We start from the raw sequence: 13,639 nt of genomic DNA, 5'->3' as shown, positions 1-13,639 counted from the left end.
TAAGCTTGAAATCATTTGATTTAAAAAAGAAATAAAAACCTTGAAGGTGAACTAAAACATTGGGCCTCGTTCACCAAACGTTCTTACAGAGAAATTTGTTCTTAAAGTTCCCTTACTCTGACGTTAAACACTCAAGAGCACTCTGACACACATTTGAGTGATATGGATATAGTGTTTTCCTTCATTTGAAACCTTTATATTTCTAAAATACATTTATAAATACATGATTTTAATGGAGACAACTTTTGTTTTATTTGTCTCACATTCACTGGTTTTTCAGCAGCAGCTTTTAGAATAAATTCAGCATTGAATCATATTTATTATAAAAAAAAGTTTAGATATGTCAGCGTCTTTCTTCTGTCTCAAGAAATGTTTCTCTCAGATTTAGGATCAAACTTTTACCTACACTTCAGCTGCTGTGTGTTGTTAATGTTCTGATGACAGACTTCACTAAATAAGTGATGTCATTGAATGTATTTGTTTGGTTTGGATCCACTACTGATGTTACAAAATATATCCTCACAATAAATCAGGCCGTTTGTTGTTCACTGCTAGCAGCCCTTCCTCCACTATAGATCTACTATTTATTAACTTAAATCCATAGCACCATCAGTTTTGTTCTTAACTTGCAGATTTTTGACGTCTCTCCACTTCTTCTCAGTCCCATGTGATTTCTGAAGTCTCATGTTCTTATATGGGCGTTTAGGGGGAGTACACCTATGCTAACTGGAAACATCGAGCATGAGCTTCATATTTATGAGGGAGGACAGAGGTGTGAAAACTCCTGTGAGTTAAGAGCAGCTCTTAGACTTCTCTTAGAAACCTTCTTGAGAATGAATTGCAGAATCATCTTCTTTAGTGAATGAGGGTCATTGCCTTCAAGTCTGTACCTGTTTGTTTTCAGCCTCTCTGACGGCCTGGTTGACGTGGTTGAGGATCTTTTTGCAACATTCTGCAGCTTTCCTCACTTTTTCCCTCTCCTCTCCATCCTCTGTGGAAGATAAGCAACCAATAAGATAACCAACAGCTCCTTCACCTCATTTACCCTTTAACAAATGAGCAGCCAGTTTACCTACCTGTGTACTTAGCAATGTTGTCCAGTAGGAGTGGGTACTTGGTCACTCTCTGCATCTCTACAGGAATGATGTCTTTAAGTTGCAGCCTGCGGCACAGACGGTTACTCTCCGCTTCCTGAAGAGAGGTAGTGAGGACAAATATTAAAAATCAGCACTAAAAACTGTCCCTGTTCAATGAACGTGAGGTCAAAGTAGCTCTGGATTTGTTCTGAAAACTCCTCATATCCTTAAACATCACTATCCTCTCTTAACTTCTCTCTCTCCATTAAAAGTGTCTGACCTGCATGAACAAAGCAAACTTCTGATCTTTCTTCTTCCTGCTCTTGATGAGCTCCAGTGCAGACGGCTGGTTGCTGCAGAAAGCTCCCACAGCTTTCTTAATCTTCTCCTCTTCCTCCCCGCTGAACTGAAATCAACAGACAAACACAAACCGCATGTTTACATTTCAAAAAAGCTGTTTTACCCAGAGCAGTTCAACTTTGTGCAACACAACAAATATCAACTGTAAGCTCATCTTTATTAACCGGTTGTGTCTAATACTTGATTCAAAGGCTCAAAACTAGGACAGTGTTTCATCTTATCTCTAGATTTCTACAAGTTTCATGAAATCAGAATAATGTTTCAATTCAAGAAACTTCATTTTTTTACCTCATTGTCAGTTCAGCTCTGATTTTTGCTTGTTATATTAAAATAAGACATTCATATGGACTTGTCAGGTCAATGTAGCTTATATTACGTTCAATTGGATATTTTTTTACTCAAGATTAAAAAAAAAAAAAAAACATGTTTTGTTTTGATTTTTGCAGTGTAGACTCTGTTCTTACCCACGCCATGAGATCATCTGCGATCTGACCGATCACTGACGTCTCAGTCCTCTTCCTGATTGACGTCATCTGCTCTGTTACAGAAACTGTAGAGGAGAGAAACAAGAAATACATCTTCTTTCAGTATCTAGTTGTTTTAGTGTTAGCACGAGTGCTCTTAATGTTTTGCAGCACTTATGTCTTGCAGACACCTTTCAGGGCCTGTGTCCACTAACAGCATGTCTTGTGTTGGCAGAGCCTATTTTCTGCACACCTTTACAGCTCAATTATTTTAGTGCTCTCTAGAAACATAAAATATTGCATTTATAATTAAAATATCATACAATCATTTTTTAAGATCATCTTTCTAAACAAAGTGTTTCAGTTTTAGAAACTTTTGTCCCCTGAAGAGTTTATTTTTCTGAGATAATCCTAAACCCGGTGTACGAAACTCACTGCAGCTTCTTCTCAAAGGAACAATCTTCTGACCTCCAAACAGTTAACTCTGACACATCGATGACTCAAACTCTGTGATCTAAATGATACAATATTCCATAATTTTTTTGCATAACTTCTGTGATTTCTTTTCATCCCTCTGTTGATGCAGATAAAGAGTCTTTCAGTGGCGTTACCGTGCAGCTGGATGATTTCCTCCAGGTTGATGAAGATGTGTTTGAGGTCCTCTTGGGGTAGAATACCGTCTCTGTTCAGCCTCTGGTAGAAAACTGAGTCCAACACCCTCAGCCTCCGCAGGTGAGAGCGCTCAGTGTAGAACAACTCTGAGGTGAAGGAAGACACATGAGAGGATCAATACAGTGAAGTGTGTTTTTCTGTTTTCATGTCACACTCTGTCGTTTGTTTGTGAAAAACTCACCGTTGATGACTTCCTGCCGTTTGATCTCTTGTGGTTTTAAACTCTCCAGGACTCCTCTACTGACCAGACTCTGCCAGTTCAGAGGATCCTCTTCACCTCCTTCCACCTCTCCTCCCAAGTCGTCTTCACTCTGGATGTCAGCTAAGCCCACTGCACACTGCACCTCCATCCTGCAGAGACGGAGAGACACTTCTATGTCAAGCTGCTCTTCATTTAGTGCACCTAACACAACGCTGATAATATCAGTTTAACAGACAATCACTGATATCAAGCTGTTAGCATTTATCTTATCTTCTGACATTTTAGAGACTAAAAAATCTAACATTATTTACACTGTTAGATTCAGCCCTACAGTTAAGTTCCCTCTCATGATCTTGTGACAGATTACTCCCAAACAAACATTTCACTAAAGCTGACATTCTGCATCTAAAGGGAAATTACCTTTATTATTTATCCTTACATGAGGTACAGAACATCAAATATTCATTTAAAACTCTAAAGTTCCTCAAATAAACACAATAGAGCTCTGAAATTAAAAATAACCAAAGAGGACATAAGTCACATGGCACCAATTCATGTTCCATTCAAGTGTGTCTTAAAAAAGACTAAACCAATGCAGAAGTGTTAAAACTGCAGTTCCTCGAATGTCCACTTGAGGCTGGCTGGTAAAACCAAGGAAACCCACATTTTTTCTGGTTTTATCATGCCTCTTCAGAAACCAAAGGAGGATGTCTCTTAAATTTCATTCATGTTATAATTCTTTGGTTCAATCCCTGCCCAACTAGAACCACAATGAAGAGGTCAGAGTCAAATCCAGCCAGACACTGTACACTATAGGAAGACTGGGAGACTAGTTCACATAAAGGAACTCCTATATGGGATGAATACCTGAAGGCCTCCTGGTCCTCCTCCTGTAACTGCTCCAGATTAGACGGGCTGAAGTCAAACTGAGTGCTGGCAGGACTGGAGATGCCGTCCTGGTGGTCTCCAGGCTGCAGACCCTGGATGCAGAATGGGGACACATCTGTAGAGTAGACAGGAGAGGAGCACAATAGAGAGGAAATCATAAAGTCAAGTCAAGCTTCTTCACAGTTTATTCAAACATTCTTATATTTTTGATTTTAGATTTCTCTTTTGGATTACTATGGGCCAGCTAAGATGCTCCTGGTGTGATTTTGAGTACATTCAGTCCTGGGTAGAAGGATAAAGCTGTACTTTTAGAGTAGAGGCCTTACTTAAAGCTGTAACACTGACTCTGATTGTCCTCTATGTATAATGCACCCCCTTCATAGTGGCAGTAAATCCGGCTCTGGTTCCCAATCTTGAATTTGCAAACCAAATAAGAGTCTCAATATTCTCAAAATGTTCTGTTACACATGTCCTGCTCATGAATCCTTAGAGTGGCGATGTACAGATGTATTTCTTACTGGAGTCTGAGTCATGTCCGCTGGTATCTGAGGTCAGCGTGGTGGGGGAGCTGTGGGCGGGGGAGGTGGTTGAAGGCAGAGATAAAACGCTGGTGTCTGAACTCTCGCTGAGCTGATTTCCACGAGTACGTCCAGAGTTTAAGGCGGAGGAGTCCGACTGCTCAGGGATCCCAAAGGCTGGCTGAGGGAGCTGCTTTGGTGAGCGCTGCTTGTTCATCTCCACGGCTTTACCAACTGCGCACAAACACGTGTGACAAGATACATGAGAAGGCAGACATTAAAAGTCAGTCTCACTTTGCAAAACTCAATCAATTAGAAACATACCACGTTTGACCTCCTTAAAAATGTTTAGAAATAGGCCTTCAGGTGCTCAGTACCAAAATGTGCTGGGTTAAAAGGTTACAAGTCTCTTACTCTCAACATCAACAGTCAATCAGTCTTTATTTATATAGCACCAAATCCCAACAAATGTTATCTGAAGACTCTTTACTAAGTCCCTGCGTCCCTGTCCCATCTTACAGACAGGACTCAGTCTGATCTCATCTTAATCCACCATGAGCAGAGCACTTTGCAGCATCTAGCAAGTTACAGTGGCAAGGACAAACTTCCTTTAACAGGCAGAAACATCCAGCAGGACCAGACTCAGAAGTTATAAAACAGAAGTCTTAATGGTTGAACTTTACTCCTCACCTGAAGTTGAATCCACTCTGCTCAGACGTCGTGGTGGGCCGAGGATGCTGGGAAATCGAGGCCTTTTCACCTTCTCCTCACCCTCTTTCTCAGGCTTTATACTCTTCTGCTTGTTAAAAACAACACATTTTCAATATTTACTATAATGGCAGCATTTAAAGCTGACTGATAAACCATCAAACAAGACCAGCGATGAAATCATTATTCAAGTATTAACTAAAACGATTTTGTTTCCCTCAAAATATGATAAAGTTAAACAACCTTTGACTAATTTATCATATGATGACAATTTAATAAAAAAAAAACTCTTAATGAGCAAACAGTATCACATGGAAACATTTAGCACACTGCATTCCTGTACTTTTGAGTATAATGTATCATGGTGCAACTATAGAATTTATCAAAACAATCCCAGACGTAGATCTGTAGCAGCCTGGATAAGGCACTGAAGACAGAGAGCTAATAAGACAACAGGTAGGTAGATGTTACTGAAACAGAAACACAGATAGTGCAATGTGGATCCACAGGAAGTGGCAGCTGACAGACCAGCGTAGAAAGACAAAGATAGATTTTTAAGAAATAAACTCGGAGTCAAACCTTAATCTTGGGCAGGAAGTTGATGCGCGCTCTTTTATGCTCCAGGCCACGCGGCTCCTTCACTTTCACCCCGAGGTGCTTCATATACGTGAGAATCACATACTGCATGGTTTGGCTGCAAGAGGACGGGACACACAGTCAATAATAAGGGTGTTAAGACAGTTTACCATAACATTCAACATGTAATCCTTAAACTTTTTTCTAAATATAAGAGTATTGAATGGAGGAAGGATGTAGTTTTACTGACAGCACCCATAACCTCAATTTCAGAGCACGTCTCACCTCAATAACTGTTGCTAGCTTAAAAATATCTATAGTTACAATAGTCATAAAAAGCTCTGTTTGCTTAGTATCTCCTTTCATTCAATGGCATGTTAAAAAGAAAAGGCGTAGTGTCCTGGCGTCAGCAGCAGCTCTACATCTGGGAATTGTACCCATGAAAAAATGAATCAGGTTAGTTTCTCCTTTGCCAAAGTTGCTATCCAAACTCCTCGCCTTTTTCACGGTTAAAATAATTAATTAAACCTTTAACAGTTTTTAAATCACTTCAAGATCAAACACAATGTGAAGCAATGATGTATGAAACATCCTCTACGTTAGAAAAGTAGCAGTCATGTGTCAGAGGAACAGTCCGACCCCTTCTTGATTTTGATTGGCCAGTTGGGGACAGTCTATGCTGATAAGTGAACCAAACGTTGATCTTCAAGTGAGTGCAGTGAGAAAACACAGCTCATGTAGAGGAAGATTTTCTGTGAGGATGCAAAAAACTGAAAACATAGACCTAGATGTTCAGATTTCCCACATCTTTCATACTGTACGTTCCTTTTTATTATCTGTAAGTGAAAGCCTTGAATACCTTTAATCCAAAAGTACTTCTAATATATCTAATCAGTTCAACAGAAAGTCAAACAATCATCACATTCATTTACTTTCTTACCATTTCTCCTCTTCAGTGGGCTGTGACGTCAACCTGCAATACACAACTCATGGTTAACAATCACACAATCATTCAAAGAGTCCAGGAACCGAGTATACTCGAGTGTGTGTGTCTTTGTGTGTATGTGCGGTCAGAGACTCACAGGATGTCCTCTATCTTTGAGAGGATGTGTTCAGCACAGGAGCACTCCTTCTCTAAGGCCTGCTGGTTTTCTCCTCGCTCTGAGTCCAGCTTGGATAGCTCGTCTCCAGCCAGAGTCAGACCCATGCTGCGCTTCTGTCTGCACACACAAACACGCAGTTAGCAGGGCAACACAGAGATATTACCTTATACAACTAACCTGTGTTAGATTTCTATCAGGGAAGCATGAATCAAATGAGTCTGAATGATTATAAATCTGTGGATCTGTTACCTGAAGTCTTCCAGGTTCCTGTGCAGGTCTGGTAGGAGTGTGTCCTGTAACACCTGAGTGTACTGTTTGCAGACGTCCTCAGGTATTAACTCCAGCCTTCGCTTCTCTGTGCAGAGACACATAAACAACCCCAGATTGTCTAATCCAAACTCTTACAAGTTAAAAATAACTTTCTCAGAAGGGTAGATCATCCATGATGCCATATATCAAAGCAACTAAGGCTAAAAGGGCAGCATGTAAGAGCTATTTAAGATGACTTAATGTGATGTTTGCACAGATTATTGAAGAAATCTTTGATACATGTAAGAGTGTTGATCCTTTACCCAATTCTGCTGCAACAGCCTCAGGGACTGGAACTTTAAGATTCTGGAGAATATTAGAAAAGAAAGAGTTACTCACATCAACTCTTCAAAATAAACTCTTCAAGTGCAGAGAGACTCAAACAAACAAACCGACTCACCGCTGATCGATCCATAAAAAGAGAGTGGAACTCAATGAAGGAACGTCGGCTCTCTTTTGAACTGGTTTGCTTGTGCATTTCAGCGAAGAGATAACAGAGCTGAAAGATTATACAACAAGAGATTAACTGAGCTCTCAATGTGCAGCTCCTCATTTAATGAAGTTCTAATACAACCTCAGAAACATCAAGAAGATACCTTCTTTTTGTCATAAACTTTAGTGTTTTCAGATCTGTGTATTCAATCAATTAATAAATGTATTGCACTCAAGAGATCTTTGAGAGGCAACCCTTGTTTATAATGATATCAAGTTAATTAAACAGGCATTTAAAAAAACAAGCAGTTAAAGAATCCAGAAAGAAGTCTGAATTAAAGTCATTACAGTCATCACATGTGACAGATTCTGATATGAAGATAAAAACAACAAAAAGACAGAATAAAAGCAGGCGTATGGGATAGAGTACAGAATTCAGTGTGACACTAAAAATGCAGAATAATTAAAATTATATAATAAATAAAAATATAGGTAAGCTTCTGTGAAAAAAAGTTCAAACAGGGGTTCAAAAGTTAAACATCACTTTTTTAAATTGTCAAAGAGGCAAAAGTGCTTTTAGTTCAAGGAGCTGCTGTAACTTGCTCTAGGAGCAGAATAATGAAATGCAGTCACTCCTAGCTCTGACCCAACTAGAGGAAAAGGTAAAGGTATCTGGATTGAGGTAGGTAGGGTAAACTTAAGGATTGGGTTCTTTGAAACCTTCGTCTGAAGAGTGTGTGTTTGCATATTTACCAAAGGCACAGGGTCAAACTGTGACACTACATGATGGAGGAAGACGGCGAGGTGAGCCGGCCGAGACTTCAGCGAGTCTAAACTCTGAAAAGAGCTACACTGTCCATTAATCTGAGAGAGGGAGAGAGGGAGAGAGGGAGAGAGGGAGAGAGGGAGAGAGAGAGAGAGAGAGAGAGAGAGAGAGAGAGAGAGAGAGAGAGAGAGAGTTCATCAGTTTGCACTCCATTCTGATTGTCAATCAAAACAAACATCAAACTGTGTCCATCAGTTTCTTTGAAACAGTTGTTATAATACCTGCTCTTGTGGACAGTCAAAGTAGTCATCTTCTGCTCCAATGATCTGAGGATGGAGGAGGTAGGGAGGACTGCCCACACCACACAGGGCACTGGAATCCTGAGTGATATGCAGTCATAGTTACACACATAGACAAAAATCAAACACTGACACACAAAAACAATTTATTTATCACAAGTGGGATAGGTTCAGCCTTACATATAAACACAGCTAGTCTGGATGAATGACTTAATTTACCATAACTCCAAATGAACCGTTTATAACCCTCTTTGATTTCTCCACAGTCAAAAGCAGAGAACTGTGTTTTAATCTGGAACAAAAACACTACAGCAAGAGCACAGAGGATGAGTGCTGATGTGATGAAGTTAGTGAAGTTTTCGTTTCATGAACCCAAACTAAATTCATTACCCAAGTTATCTTCTGAGCTACTTTAGACTGATAAGAACACAAAGATCTGGTTAAGTATCACACTGTATCGTACTTTGTTGTATCCAGTCTTATCGTATCATATTAATGTAATGTACGGTAATGTGTTATATCACATCAAATCGTTTCTAGCGGATCAAATCATATCATATAGTATTGATTTGTAACATAAGGTATTGTATAGAATCACACTGTATCATAGTTAATCATATCCCATTGTATCTTGTTGTATAGTATCATACTATATTGCATCATATCGTATTTGTTTTTTTTTTATCCAAATGTACTTTATCATGTTCTACTGTATTATATTTATCGTACTGTATCACATCGTATTGTATTGCATCTTATAGAATCATATCACAAGGTATCTTATATTATGTTGTATTGTGTTGGTTCTTTTCAAATTATTTTGACACTTAAAAAAACTAGATCTACCAAGTGTCATATCATATCATATTGTATTATATGGTATCGTGTCGAATCGTGTCGTATCGTACCTTATCTTATTGTATTGTGTCATAATGGTTGTATCGTATTATATTGTATTGTGTTGTGTCATATTGTATCTTATTGTATTATGTCAAACCAGTTGTATCATATTGTAAAATATCGTGTTGTTTTGTATCATATGTTATTGTATTGTCATATCAGTCGTATCATATTGTATCACGTTGCGTCAAATTGTTCCATACTGTGTTGTATCATATCATATTGTATTGTATCATAACGGTGGTATCGTATTGTATCATATCTTAATATATTGTATCATATCGTGTTGTATCGTATCATATTGTATTGTATTATTTTATATCAGTTGTACTGTATCATATCATGTTGAATCCTGTTGTGTCGTGTCATGTCTTATTGTAATGTATCATAACGGTCATATTATATTGTATCATATTGCATTGTATGATTTCAAAACTGTATCGTATCATCTTCTTTCCTAGTGTGTCGCACAGTAAAACCCTGTGAATCGTATCACATAGTATTAAAATGATCATTGTGTTGTTTATCTGAATATAAATGTGTAATTATATAAAATAACCAGATCTACTCAGCACAGTAAACAATGTATCATTAAATCAAATTATATTTTATCATATAATTTCGTATTATGTTATGTCATGAACTCTAGAATGTTGTCACAGTTATTAATCAAAAACAAAATATATTGCAATGATCTCATTTCAGTAAGTCTCTGTGTCTCTTACCGGGTCAGGGGTTTCCTCAGAGTCAGGTGAAGAGCAGAAGTTGAGCCCGTCTCTGCGGATGATGTCGGGGCTCTGACAGGGCGTCTCTCTTTTACCAGGACTCTCTAGGAGGGGGCTGCTGTGCAACTAATACACACACACAAAACCCACACATTACTACACACATTGAACAACACCACACTTAAGCCAAATTGATTGTTTAGTCTGGTGCTGAATACTGGGAAATCCCCAGAGACTGAAAAAAAGGACCATTTCTTCCCTATTTATAGACATTGTGATAAAACAGATTGTTATTACAAAGGAGTCTGTGCCAGCAGCATTTTCAGACAGACTTCCTGTTGTGTTTAGAACACTCTACTACTTTTAAATACACCATTTACAACATTTCCTGGTCAGCAGCTAAACCTGGTTCATGCTGAAGTAGCTCTTGACATAAAAGTTGCATAAAACAGAAACTACTACCATGAAACATTTGAAGACTTCAGCTTTTTATTGTCTTGTTAAATCGAAAGATAACTGTTGTAAGGAAGTTAAGTTCATCCACTGTAGTTTATCAAACTTGTTCAATTTTCTTTTTCTGTGTTTGATTGAACTTCTAAAACATTAAGCTAACAGTGATATTCTACAGACCATGCTTTTGTTTTCGAGCTTCAACCACTTCAGTATCGCTTGATAAATGACTAGAGCTGCTGTCACCGAACCACAACAACACCCTTGACAAAAGTAGAGTGCTTCTGGGTAACGTGGTTCACCACACTGACTGCTGCCATCTGTCATTATACCCACAGAGTTATTGTTGGTCAAGGGCCCGTCGTTACTGCAGTCCCCAGGCGAAGACAGAGGCTGCTCCCTCAGAGGAGGCCCACTGTCCCCCTCCTCAGACGCTGTGGCTCCATCCTGAAACACACGTATGAGTTTTTGGTCTATGATCAGTCACATTTAACACACATGCTGTAGAGGACAGAGGCTGCAGGGACCGGAGTTAATGTGAAGGAGCTTCAACTTCGGAGACAAGATTTCATGTAACATGTCATCAACAACATTAGTTATTTAATTCAGCATTCATGTATACTTAGGTGGAGAGAGTGGGTTAGTTAAAGGACCTCTAGCACTCTTTAGACAGAACAGGAAAAAAAGGAGACAGTATGTGAGGGCATCAGAGCCAAACAGGCGTGACTACATGTTAGTTTGATGCACCTGAAATTTTTAGAAAAAATGGAAAAAACAAATCAACGCTGAATTAATCAGAGCAAATTATTTCATGTACTTATTCTATTAATACAAACACATGTTAAAATCGGCTTTTTATTGATATTCTTCTTACAAAATTAAAATCAACTTGAAATTTTCCACAGAAACTTGGTCATTCAGTAATTTATAAAGTTAAATATGAGAGAAGAACTGCATGTCTTTGTCTTTTGTCTACACGTAAATGCCATCTCTGTGGACGTAGAGTTCATATATCTTTATGGTATAGTGTGCAGTAGCTTACGGCATTCAGCAGAAATGGAATATAGTATTCATAATTATGTTTAAATAAGTGTTAAATCACCTGAATATAAAATAGTTTAATTAACTTAGAATGAGATTTTTATATCAACATAAGAAGCAGATCCCCTTCCATGGAGGCCGCCATCTTGCACGGCCATGTTTCCACAATAGCAAAGAACGGACAAACTAGTAACCTAGGTGTTTTTATATTTAGTGAGTGAGCGCGCAAAATGCACCGTTTGGAAGATTAAGAAGACAAGGGTGGTTGTGCAATAGAGTTTGTATGGATAGAAGTTTTGGGTGGTAAAACTTGACAAATGGAGGATCATTCTAATCATAACAGGGGCTCTTTGACCTTGAAGGCCACTGTCGCTTCACCAAAGGAGGGGTGAGCAAGGGAGCGTTTCAATCTAGAATCTGACTGCTAAATATCGCTAAATATTCTAATTTCTACACACTGTATCTTTAACTTCTGTCCTCTCATTTGGTTCAGGGGAAAAAGTTTGGTACATATAGTATCCTATATCCTTGCGTAAACAAACCCCATTCAGCTTTTAAACAAAAAAGGTAAAAATTGGAAGGCTAAGGTGTTCTCAGACAGTTGTAGGTGATCTGTGGATGTACAAAAAGGGGAATTTGAAGAATAATAAGTGAATTCAAGGCTAGTTCCTCATTGAGTGGATAAAATTAGCTAATGAAGGTCACAAAATGCTGGCTTGATTTGATCTGGTCTACAGTATTGAGCACTGACCTTATATCACAGCTTTTTAATCGTATTAAAGAGTGCCTTGAACTTACCTTTTTTAAAGATTTCTCAGCTTTTCATGTTAAATAAGGCATAAAAACTTCATGTTTAAGCTTTAATCTGTCTGTGTTTACTACAGCACCTGTAACACTGCTTTGCTGAGCTGCTCCTGCAGCAGTGAAATGTGCTTCTTGACCTCCTGGATCTCCTTCAGTAGTTTAGGCCGAGGGTTTCTGCTGTACTCCTCCTCCTTTGCCTTTGACACAAGTTGATAACAAAAAAGCCCGGGGAACAGACGTAAGCCACACATGAATACAGATACAAATATGCAATGATGATTTGTTTTTAGTTATGAGTCCAAAGAGTCTAAATAAAAGCTGAAACCTGATAGAGGGCAGTCTAAGTTCACCCAACATCTTCAGGAGTCAGATGTGCAGTTTCTTTCAGAATGACTCCAAAGAAGTACACTGATGAACACAGAGATATTCACATACACATATTAACACAGTCTGAATGTACTTTACACCCACCTGTAAGTCCTGCTGCTCCTTGGTTAGCATCCTCTGCAGGATATCGGTCTTCTGGCTGTGCATGGTTTTGTTCTCAGCCTAAAAGAGGAGATGAAGTGAAACAGACACACAGAAAAAAAAAATTACATGGCTGTTTCTGTAACAGCCAGTGTGATTGTTGGGAGCTTCAGGTCAACTCAGAGGGAAGTGAGTCAGAAGTGACATTAAAAAGGGAACCTGGACATGCAAACATTAAAATAGAGAATTGTTGATTTGACCCTTTACATCATTATTCATTGCTGTCTGTGTGACTCCGTGAACATGATCTCATTGTGAAAGAGAGTTGTCATCAGTAATCCAGATTTGATGTAAACCACAGAGTCCAGTTTGCTGTTTGGTGTTAGAGAGAGGACAAACTGTTGACACAGTGCAGCAGTTTTGATTCAGGCCGCCTGTAATGGACTGAAACGTCTGGGCTTATTAAAAATAATGAGCAGCGTGGGTTTACCCGCACTGATAAGCTGCTGATATCATGATTCTTACAGTTAAAAATAACACTGCTTCTTAGAAGTGAAGTTTCAGTTCAGCTCCGAGATCCTGCAGACAGGAAACACACAGTAACAGGTCTGATATCAAAGATAACACAAAGAAGGGTTTCTGCTAAACCAGCTTTTGGATTTACGTGTGAAAATATGATTTTCATTTAGGAGTAAGAGTGAAATGTGTCGATGACATATGTGTGGCTCTATGTGACAGAAGGAGTGTGTTCTGTAATACAGCAACATTTACTGCAACAGTGAAAATGAAAGTAATATTTATATTTCAATAATAGACACTGCAGTTGGCAAGTTTGTTGACAGTAGTATTTTGAACTCTGTAATCAAGTTTTATACAAA

General features: G+C 38.7%; 1 protein-coding gene across 3 annotated transcripts in view; it reads right to left on the bottom strand.

Moving 5' to 3' along the window:
* The window catches only part of arhgef12b (Rho guanine nucleotide exchange factor (GEF) 12b), a 44,994-nt gene that overhangs the window by 6,097 nt on the left and 25,258 nt on the right, over positions 1-13,639 (bottom strand). For all 3 annotated transcript variants that reach the window (XM_034684019.1, XM_034684021.1, XM_034684020.1), the window contains 21 exons: positions 12,765-12,842; positions 12,377-12,490; positions 10,785-10,895; positions 9,999-10,124; positions 8,356-8,454; positions 8,062-8,172; positions 7,277-7,375; positions 7,140-7,182; positions 6,817-6,922; positions 6,547-6,684; positions 6,405-6,437; positions 5,468-5,582; positions 4,871-4,976; positions 4,181-4,414; positions 3,642-3,777; positions 2,754-2,923; positions 2,512-2,658; positions 1,901-1,986; positions 1,357-1,482; positions 1,077-1,191; positions 891-991 (listed from right to left, as the gene is read on the bottom strand). In XM_034684019.1, coding sequence (XP_034539910.1) covers positions 891-991; positions 1,077-1,191; positions 1,357-1,482; positions 1,901-1,986; positions 2,512-2,658; positions 2,754-2,923; positions 3,642-3,777; positions 4,181-4,414; positions 4,871-4,976; positions 5,468-5,582; positions 6,405-6,437; positions 6,547-6,684; positions 6,817-6,922; positions 7,140-7,182; positions 7,277-7,375; positions 8,062-8,172; positions 8,356-8,454; positions 9,999-10,124; positions 10,785-10,895; positions 12,377-12,490; positions 12,765-12,842 — 2,394 coding nt within the window. The remainder of the gene's footprint in view (positions 1-890; positions 992-1,076; positions 1,192-1,356; positions 1,483-1,900; positions 1,987-2,511; positions 2,659-2,753; positions 2,924-3,641; positions 3,778-4,180; positions 4,415-4,870; positions 4,977-5,467; positions 5,583-6,404; positions 6,438-6,546; positions 6,685-6,816; positions 6,923-7,139; positions 7,183-7,276; positions 7,376-8,061; positions 8,173-8,355; positions 8,455-9,998; positions 10,125-10,784; positions 10,896-12,376; positions 12,491-12,764; positions 12,843-13,639) is intronic.

This window comes from Notolabrus celidotus, chromosome 5 (genome assembly GCF_009762535.1).
Source record: "Notolabrus celidotus isolate fNotCel1 chromosome 5, fNotCel1.pri, whole genome shotgun sequence".
Classification (NCBI taxonomy): Eukaryota; Metazoa; Chordata; class Actinopteri; order Labriformes; family Labridae; genus Notolabrus; species Notolabrus celidotus.
The sequence above is the reverse complement of the archived record's forward strand: the minus strand, read 5'-3'. Positions and strand labels throughout refer to the sequence as shown.